The sequence below is a fragment of the Pleuronectes platessa genome, chromosome 14 (genome assembly GCF_947347685.1).
Source record: "Pleuronectes platessa chromosome 14, fPlePla1.1, whole genome shotgun sequence".
NCBI lineage: Eukaryota > Metazoa > Chordata > Actinopteri > Pleuronectiformes > Pleuronectidae > Pleuronectes > Pleuronectes platessa.
The window spans coordinates 7,391,521-7,402,161 of record NC_070639.1 but is presented as its reverse complement, the minus strand read 5'-3'; the positions used below and the strand labels follow the sequence as shown (position 1 = coordinate 7,402,161).

Genomic DNA, 10,641 nt, shown 5'->3' with positions numbered 1-10,641 from the left:
GAGGCTGCGGCGTTTTCACTGCGACTTCTCGGCTTTGTCCTCTCCAAAGTGGCGTCTGCATGTCTGACTCTGCCGGTTACTGATTTGCAGGCAGTGTGTTAAGGTGGCCCATGTAAGTGATTTCCACGGGCATCCCACTAAAGGAGAACAAATCGCTGACAAAGGAGCGCCTTTCCCATTCAGCAGCGTCGTTAGGACAACCAAAAAGTATTTCTCAGATAATAAGTTCTACTTCAAAGCGTTTCTCACTGAAGGGTGACGGCTTCACTCCTTTTATTAAGTCCCCCTCCTCTTTAATGCCGAAGGAACTGTCTGTGGTTATTCTTCATCGTGTTTATTTTGCAACATTCATTGAGCACTTGTTTCCAAACAGGAGCGAACAAGAGCAGGCTCCTCTTTAGGTCCTGTTAAAAGGTGGAGAGGAGGCCCGCAGCTCCTCGTACTCCCTGAATGGAGCAGCAGATGAAGTGCTTTTCAGAGGACCGCTATAAAAGTGATAAAGGCCTTATATTTACAGCCCGGCCAGACAAACCTGCACTTGTATTTCTTGTTGTATTAAAGCTCGTGCTCACGCTGCTGAAGTGGTTCCTTCCTCCTGGTTGTGAGATGAGGTTAATATTTGCGATTGTTCTCGCTCCAAGAGCTGATTAAGAGTGTGTGTTTTACGGCCACATAGTCTCAGCATCCTCCAGGTTGACCAAAGTCAAGTGTCTTAATTGAAGCAGCATGCAAGCTCATAATTGGGATCTTCATTTTTCTTTCTTTTTGTTGTTGTTGTTGTTGTTGTTCTCTCAATTTCCTCCCAGGTGAATAAAACCACAGAGGCTTCCAAGGAGCTTGTGCGTCGTCTACCTTCCACCGGTGGGTTTGCTCGCATCTTCCGGAGAGGCAGCATCCTGCGCGTCTCCTTCATTTAGTGGCAGTTAGTGTTTTTTCCTGCGGACACACTGGGATGTGAGCGTCTCGCTGCCCGATCGCCATAGAAATCCTAACGCGCCGTGACGCGGCCGAGCCTCTCCCCGCAGAAAGCTGCAGCCTTTGAAGTGGCGCAGGACTCGCGTTGGTCAATTTTAATTCTATGGACTGGACAGGCAACTCTTTGAAAGTGAGCCTGCGCGTTTTAATGGAGGAAATAAGAGGGGGAACTTGTTTTATACACTCCATACAAGGCCCTGCGTATTGTCGCGTATCTTTTTATCTTTTATTTTTCCCATGAATGATTCATGCCTCGGCTGCTTTGTGCGGTCGCGCCTTTCAGAGGCAGCGCCATCAGGGGGCTATAAGTTTTCCCATTAGCTCAGTGATTAGTTTATACCAGCCTCTTTGGCCCGTTAGGCCCAATTCTGAGGGATTTTATAGGGAGAAGTGAACAGAGCCGCCTCTACGGTTTTCATCGGAGGTGGCTTTGACATTAATGTTTTGTTAAAACTTATTTACAGCTCACATTAAAAGAAGAAGGTAATCTCACAATCACACCAGTCTATCTGGATTAATATCCATTTATATGTTGCAAATATCAAAATCCCTTCAAATTCACTCATAAAAACCATAACAGTTTGACACTTGTTAATTTGACTGTATACCTCCTGTTATTTTTAATTATTTCTTAAGCAGTAATGTATATTGTGAATTAAAATGTGAACATCAAGGGTCTGCACAGTCATAGCTGATTCATTTCTTTTTTTTTATCCATCATGTCCAACGGGACCATGCACCTCAGAGGGAAAGACAGGTCACTACAAAAGGCATGCGAGAAAGGACTTTTTCACATTACACAGCCTATTCAAGTAAATGTTTTTTTGTCTTTTACAGAACACAATTAAAAATTAAAAAAAACATGTTGAAAAAAAAAGATATATAAAAAAAAACAGCATCAGCAGGGTACTACGCATCACCAAAACTGATATTATTATTCTTTGGTGTTTCTGTAATTCCAGTACAACATTGATACCAGCAAATAAATTACAATGTACAAAACAACAATTTTTTTTTTTTGTAATTAAAACTACACAACATTCACAAGCATCAGCACAGTTACATATATACAAATCCTACAGGGTCAAAGCCTGTCAGTGTAGACATTTAGGGTCTCCAGGGACTTACTCGTACTCTTTAACGAGCATTACACTTGTGTATTGTGCATAAAATATAGTCTTAAATAGTTCTTAAATATTACAAAAATTCCATCCAAACACACGAATTGTATAAATCTGAAAAGATAAAATGAAAACCCTTAAGACACACAGATTTGCCTCCTTCTTCTTTTTTTTTTGTCCTTATCACTTTATCAAAGTTTGTACAACATCTCCGAGAAATCACATGAAATGAAATTTTGAAAATACAAAACAAAAAGCCTCAACTCTTCCCTCTAGATCCTGTCCATCAAATGGTTTAGTTGCCAGGTGTGATGCTACAGGAGCGGTACCATTTATTTCCCTTAAATGTCTGGGATGTGACAGTGATTGATAGCAGCCCAGTTATTAAACTGCAAGGTGATGATGGGAGGTCACATGGAAATTGACACTTCATCACACCAGTTGAGTCCTAAGACATGCAGTTAATTAAACCCTGCATCCTGGGGTTGTTGTAAAAAAAAAAAAAAATGTTTTGAAAGATATTTTCTGAAATGGGAAAAATTGGTCCTTTCGAATAAGAGGCAGTGATTTTAAACCTTTTCGTTTTCATTTCTAATATCAGTTAAATGTTTTATTTTGACACTTGCGATCTAAATTTTCTGAAAGGCCAGGGGTCACAGCAGAGGCATTTCCTCCTCCTGTGATCAGGCCTGCGTTGCATCCACCGAGCACATGTGTGTGTTAGCTGCGTTTAAATCTTACAACACTGGAAGAATAACAGATCAATATCCCAACGTTGCGCGCGGTCACCATGGATCAACACACTTTACTCTATGGATGGCGTTTGACAGTCACGTGATCGGGGGCATCAGAGCATCGTCCTCGGGTCTGTGTGTCTGAAAGAGTCCTCGTCGTCCGAGTCGGACGTTGGCACGTCGCTGGAGGGGGTGTGGAGGTGGTTGGGCCCGCCGCTCCCCTGGCACACGTACCACTCGTTGAGGTTGGTGACCTGAGGGGAGAGGTTCGCGGAGCGGTTCCTGTGCACGTCGGAGTGGGGCGAGAGGGGGTCGCCGAGGGGGTTCGTGGAGGAGATGTAGGTGACGCCGGTGGACGGGGGCGGCGGCGACTTGCAGTGCACCTTCATGTGCTTCCGCAGCGAGCTCGGGTGCGTGTAGGACTTGTCGCAGCCGCGCACTTTGCAGTAGTACGGCTTGTCGCTGGTGTGGACGTGGGAGTGCTTCTTCCGGTCGCTGCTGTTGGCGAATTTTCGGTCGCAGCCTTCGAACTCGCACTTGAACGGTTTCTCTCCTTGAAAGAGGAAGAAGAGATGGAGAAACAGTTAGAGTCAGTGCCGTGTGGAATAATGCCACACGTCTCCATGCAGGGATTTCACATTTTTACGCACACCACAAGATTATAATTCATTTTCCATCTCCTGTAACACAATGGGCCACAGCTTCTGAACATGTTCTCCTTAAATAAGTACGACATGTGGGCACTTCCCCCATTAACTTCACTTCTCCACTGGGGCCTCCTCCTCCTCAGCAGCACAATTTATTCACTAAACATGTACGTTGGAGCCACCACTGCACACCCACTTGTGTAAACGTGTGTAACATGCCTTTGGGCCTTCTGGCTACATATGTGGGGGAGTGAGGGGGAGACCACCAGGAGTCATTTATGTAGTGTGGCAGACTTTGCTATAACTCATCACACACACACACACACACACACACACACACACACACACACACACAAATGAAAAACATGTTTTTTTTTTTTAGATTTGTCCCCACGCTATAGGGCATACATGCAACATTTTGGATTTATGAGCAGTGTGACTTTTTTAAATCCCAATCAGTTGCAAGGTGTCACCTGAACTCTCTGGTGGTTTATACAATTTGTTAGATTAATATTTTATTTCCCTCGGTATTTACCGTCATTCACTGCAGTGTAGAGGCCTTTACCATGTTGGTGACAGGACGCCAACATTAAGTTAACTTGGCCCACAAGGTGTCTACACCAACTAAGACATCCATCTAAAGGATCACTTTAATGTTTAGGAAACATTGTGTTGAACTTTAAGCTCCCTGAAACTCGGGCCAGATTTTCACCATGATGCAGTTATTTTTATTGGACATTGCCGAGACATACTATATTTCTCTAAACCAAGTGATGGCCTGTAGTTCAGACTCCTCCTGGTTAAATCAATCCACTTTATGTCAAGATAACGTGAACCACGCGCCATAGACTGGACGATGCACAATCTGAGCTTCTGCGTAAACGTCCTACGCCTGAAGATAATTACTTTTACGCGTGGTCGAGCGCTGCCCCGTATGTACGTAAGCACGTTTTGCAAATCATATGCCCTTATCCCCTCACGCCTACTGCAGGCGTCTCTGTGAGTAAAAAAAAAGAAAGGTTTATGTTAAAGAAAGGAAATGAAACACGTTTACTCACTGTGCGTGTGCGTCACTGAATAAAAACACTTTTCCCCTCGCTTGTGCGCTCTGTTACTCACGGTCGCACCGTCCATCCGTTTAGGATGTGAATAGTAAAACAAGGTCGCCTCTTACAGGCTACAATGCCACGCAGTCGAGTGGGATACATTTTCAGATTGCCGTGAGCACGACGGATACAATTTGAAGCACTGACCTGTATGAGTCCTCTTGTGAATCTTTAAATTCTCCGAGCGAGCGAACACTTTGCCACATCCCGGGAAAGGACACGGGAACGGCTTCTCTCCCGTGTGAACTCGGATGTGGTTGATCAGTTTGTACTTCGCTTTGAACGCCTTTCCCTCGCGTGGACACTCATCCCAAAAACAGACGTGGCTGCTCTGCTCCGGTCCCCCGACATGCTCCACCGTGACGTGGTTGACCAGCTCGTGCATGGTGCTGTAAGTTTTGGAGCAGGGCTTCTTCTGACTCACCTCCTGGTCAATCCATTTGCAGATCAGCTCTTGCTTGATGGGCTGCCGCATGTATCTTAAAAACGCCCCCGCCGCTCCGTGAGGAGCAGAAGCGATGTTCACATTGAGGTTCATGGAGTTGTAGCTGTGGAGAGAAGAGGGTCCATAGTGCTCTGGCCTGTGCCCGAAGTGCTCTGGCCTGCCGTAGATGTCCCCCGGTATACCCAGGCGCATCTGCCCGTTGAGGGCATGGTGGTGGACACCTTGGGACGCTTGGTCGTGAAGTCCAGTAAAAAGTGAATGGGCCCCACTTTCCGCGTGCCCATAAGCACCTGTTGGGGAGATGAACATGCCATGGTGATGAGGGGAGGAGGCGGAACTATGCTGGTCGCCAAGTGCATGCATAGCAGAGGCTGAGAGTTCTCTCCTGAGGATGAAGTCCCTGCTGCTTGAGTAGCCTGAGTGGGGGTGAGCCACGGGGAAACCAACTGTGGTCTGAGCAGAAGTGAAAGATGCCGCGGTCTGGGCTTCGGGATGGCTCTGAATGTGCTGAGATGGGCTAAGTTTGAGAGCATTTGTCTGTGCCATGTGCTCTGGTCCAAATGGAGTGAGTGCCACTCCGGGGTCGTTGCCCAGCTCCCCAGGGTGGAGGTGGGCATGGTGGGAGAGAGGGTGATGCCCCCCTAGCCCCGGGAAGCCTGTCATATTCTGATGAGGATGGGGTTGAGTCGCTGCCAAATCCGCTAATCTTATCGCTGGATTCCTCTTGCTTAAAGGGGGCTCCATAACTACACTGACAAGTCCATCCGCGCTCTCCGCAAATGTGTTTCACCTCACCACGCGCTCTAAAACATTAGGAAAATATGTATATAAGGGCTCTATAAGTTCTTTTGTCCGGCTTCTAACTCTGCTTGCTCCTTTTCCCACTCTGTCCTCAAGCGATTGGCAGAACATACAACAGTTGGAGGACACAGTGGGGAATACAGTTTAGAAATGGCACTGCGGGTATTGGACGGATTTCGGTGACTGGCAGTTAGGGGAACGAAGCGATTGGCTGTCGTTCAGCGCAGGGGCTCAGCAGGGTTCCGCCCCCTCACTCCCTTTATCGCTGTTGACTCCAAAAAGTTGTACTCACAGAGTTACCAGCAGTTGTGTTTGCGCGGCTTTCTGTTTACTGGTGCCGCCGCATGTGGATGAGCCGAAATGTCAGTTTGTGTGACGAGCGCAGCCCAGTTCGCCTCTGCTTCGCTGTGTCCAAGTGTCTGCGGCGTGATTCCACGTCGCCATATGGGAATAAAAGGGGGGGGGGGGAGCTGCTGCATGGATGAATTGCAGAGACATAAAGTTCCATTTATTTGGGTAAAAACGCATTTGGACAAACATGCACCCCAGACACAGGACAACGGGATTTATCGTGGAAATATACAATGACGAGAACGCACCTGTGGAAATGCATTGCAGTTTAATTATAGGCTGCAAATATTTTTATTAGAAAAAACTGCAAAAATAAATAATAAATGGAAAAACACCAGATAAACAGATTTAATATGATAATTTCCCCTGTAGAGGTTATTAATCTTCATCATCGTCACCAGTATATGATTCACTCTCCGTGCATGTTCATTTCAATAATTTGACCACAGCTCTCAATGGGATTTGGATGCTGTCATTCCAATCATTATATATTACTGAAGGTAGGAAAACCAGTAAAATGTCTTAACATTTTATTCAGGGATAATTTTTTTTCATAATGCCTCAATAAAAAATTCCCATTCAAACTATTTAAGGCCCGGCCTACATATGTAAAGATTTAAGGCTGACCTTTATGAGAGTTATAAAAGCTCCACAGTAACTCAGACAAGCTTGTTACAGACTAATCCATGATTCTTATTATTTGTAGTGGATTTATTGGCAGGTCCTGTAAATGGCTCACATGCTGTTTTGTGTTTTTCTGTTTTTTAAGCAAATAAACTAAACATTACTTAACATTATTTATTTTGAATTTGGGTGATGTTGCCTTGCCACCGATTCCGCATAACTTCCCCTCCTGTGACGGATCAAGCCATTTGAATGGTGCCTGTTGACAGCAGGACGCGTATGTGTCATCGATACGTCTTCATTCACACACCTTTCCTATCGATTCGGCATCGTCTGGCCTCGAACTACGAGTCCTGTCAGTGTTTGGTGCAAGGATTCTGCAACTTGAACAGCAGCTGGTATTTAAAAAAAATATATTTATCAATCAACAATCAGAGAAATAATGGATTTCTGTCTTAAGAGAGTGTGTGTGTGTGGGGGGGGGGCATGTTATGTCCAACTTGCACGTGCTCCTCTGCTGTAACTGAATGTGATCAACTTGATCAGCAGCAACTGAAGGGAAAGGGCAGAATATATATTATTTGACTCAATCATAACTTTTTTCACATCTCATCACTTTACTTAACAGCTGCTTTTGTTTCTCATTTTACTTCCCCCAAAGATGCATCCATGTCATATCTGTATTTTTTTTAATTTTTAATTTTTTTTGTAACTTCTCCATGTATAACCACATATGTCCCGTTGTATTTTCTGAATTAATATTATAAATGTTCAAGAAACACAGAGGGGCAACGGTTGCATCCCTCTTGATGTGTTTAAGGACCCCTGTTACACACATAATAAATTAAAGGCCACATGCATGGGAATTTCCCCCCATATATATATATATATATATTAAAATTACATACAATTTCCATCATTAATTTATTAAAATTCGTGAATTAATAAAGGGAAACTGCTCCATTATTTAAAACTATGGAACTAAACTATTGACTTGTGGTTTCCCGAATGACCTGAAGCTGTCGTTGCCTCAGAGGAAGAGGGGGACGTCTTAAATCTCTCTCTCTCTCTCTCTCTCTCTCTCTCTCACTCTCTCCCTCTCTCTCTCTCTGTGCCCTCTCTTCCTCTCTCTCCCTCACTCTAAAACAAAGGCGCTTTGTCATAAACAGGGTTATTTTACCAAAAGGAGTCAAGAGGGCAACATATGTGGTCTTAACGGGTCAGAGGTCAAACATCCATGAAACACAAGGTCACGGGAGGCACACAAGTAACTTTCCAGCGTGTCAACATATTGATATTGTCAGATAACAGAGGAAGAAATATGTTTGTTGTCCCCTTTCCCAAAATTAGAACACAAGCAACGCTTCCTGGTGTGATCAGCATTATTGATTTTATTGATGAAATTTGCTGCGTAAAAACTCTTCTCTAACTCCGGATCAAGCCCTGGCTAATATTTCATGTCTGTGAGTTGCTGCTCTTAAGACCTGTTGAAATACTGCTCTTTGGGGGATTTTCAATAGACCCCCTTTCTTCCCCACACAGAAGGGAGAACCCTCAGCCATGTGCCGCTATACCCGATAGATTGTCTCCCTCCCCTCTCCCTCTCTTTAATTCTCTCTCGCTTTTTTTTTCTTTCCCGGGGAAGGTTCTGTGGTTCTTCCAGAGAAATAAAGAAGTTCTTATAGGGGTCGGCAGACGTGACTTTGAACTTGGATCAGCTCCTGTGTTTCCTGTGGTGCGGGTCGAAACAGACTTGGAAGAATGGCACACAACGCGCAGCCTGTCCCACTCTGAGCTAAGAGACACATTTTCCCCCAAAAAGAAGTTTTTTTTTTTTTTTAAACGTGTCCTTCAAGCCTTCAACGTTATTCCTGCGGTTGACAGAACACCGGAGAGCTCAGGGAGTTACGGTTGTGTGTTGGAACCAGGAGAGCTTGTGGGATTTGGGGGATTTTGGTGAAAATGTGAGTATATCCTCCTTCCTTTGACGAGTGCTGTGAACCAGCAGCTGTGTTGCAGTCTATCGCCTGGATATAGCAGATTGAGTGCATGCGTACTCGCAGTGGAAAGTTGCCAGTAAATTGTTCCTTCTATTTTTTAATGTGTGTGTGTGTCTGTACTAGATCCAAAAGTAAATCCCACAAGGGAAACGTTAGTTAACAGTGTGGCTGTGCATTCATTGTTTTCTATGAGGGCCCACTCTCATACAGAAGCTCCGTTACACCCTCACTCCTTATCAGCTATAAAGACGTGACTTTTATTGCTGAAAACTTTACCATCGTGAGTTCAGAAAAACACACCACCACTAATGGTTTACTCGGATCTAAAGCGCAGCTCGCCACCGTGACATGTCACTTAATTGGTGTGGTGAATGTGAGAACCACCGAGGAGGCAGAACCAGCAACATATGGAACCATTAAAGGAACCAGCAACCACTGGTGGAGCACCACGACAGGCCCAGTTGTGGTTCTTACAACCAGTGAAAAAAGAAAAAGAAAAAACACCATCTGGAGCCACACATGCTTTTTTCAGCTGTGTTTAGTTTAAGTTTAGTGAGATTCGAATCCTGCAATAACCCACATTTTAAATTATTAGTAGATTATTAAGATATTTTAAACCATGAAATGAATGGTATTTGTACTAATATTTAAAACAGATGCTAAGGCAACATGCACACAGAGTTTATTTAAAAATCATAATAATAACAAAATAGTAAAAGTGAGATTTCATTTTGCATTCATATTTTAAGACAGTTCCGGTTTCCATTCAGTTTTTCAATGATTAAGACTTTTAGGTTAATGAAATCATTTAATATCCAAACAGTGTGTGATGCTTTATGTGAAGGTGCCTGCGCATAATTCAAACTATTTTCTGCAGTTGTATTGACATGCGTAGTGTCCTTATGGTCCAGTTATCATGGTTATGGTATAAATATTCAGTTTTTTATAGCAGAGTATAGTGTAAAGGTGACATTTCCTTATTGATTTTTGCAAATGTAAACAGATTTATACTATTTACTCTGCGTAAACAACACGTTTTGTAACACGCCGCATATTCCTCTCGATCGTAATGTTTGCCCCCTGGTAATGTCATTTTTTAAAATATTTATCACACAACAACATGATACCTATGAAGCATACACAACAAGAACACGTTCGCTCCTCTCCGCCAAGTCGTGTTCCTTTTTCGCCTCCATGCCCCCCAAATGTTCTCTCCAAAAGTAGGCGGTAATTATTAGTGGAAAATGGCGATGCGCTATTAAGTCGCCTGGGCGCTACCTGCTATTGGACGGGCACCTGGGATTGAAGAGGCGCGGCGGCCAATGAGACAGCGAGGACTGGATGAACGGGCTCCAGTTAAAGGGGGCGGAAGAGGAGGTAGAGCCAGTCCACGGAGAAACAGGGACCCTCCGCGTTAAAGGCAGGCAAGCCAGAGAAATAAACACATACCCAATCGGAGCAGCGATTTTCACTGAGATGCTCCAGCTACTTTCGCTCTGTGTGCGCAAAGGACACCTAGTAAGATAATTATTTATTTCTTCCAGTGCGTTTTTTTCTAACGCAGCCAACTGTCGCAGTCCAGAGGAGGGGACACGGAAACTCTTCACTTCGTCTCATTTGGATTTTTTCACTCACAACTTCACCAGATTTAAATCCAGTGTTCCATACAGACAAGCAGATTTTTCTTCTTCCCTCATGACCGGAGCGACGATTTGAATCACACCTGATATGGTGTTTCCAAGGTTGGAAGTTGAATCGATGCGCACCAGCATCCACGTTTGATTGTGTTCTTCTCTGTAACTTATTCGCTGTAGCTGATTTTAACATTTAAAAAAAA

At 44.2% G+C, this 10,641-nt stretch overlaps 1 protein-coding gene across 1 annotated transcript; it reads right to left on the bottom strand.

The window, feature by feature from the left end:
- Positions 1 to 2,943: 2,943 nt before the first annotated feature.
- zic5 (zic family member 5 (odd-paired homolog, Drosophila)) lies at positions 2,944 to 5,772 on the bottom strand. Its single transcript, XM_053440109.1, has 2 exons — positions 4,731 to 5,772; positions 2,944 to 3,383 (listed from the first exon to the last, which is right to left on the bottom strand). The coding sequence occupies exons 1-2, from the start codon at positions 5,770 to 5,772 to the stop codon at positions 2,944 to 2,946; spliced, it is 1,482 nt and encodes a 493-aa protein (XP_053296084.1).
- Positions 5,773 to 10,641: the final 4,869 nt, after the last annotated feature.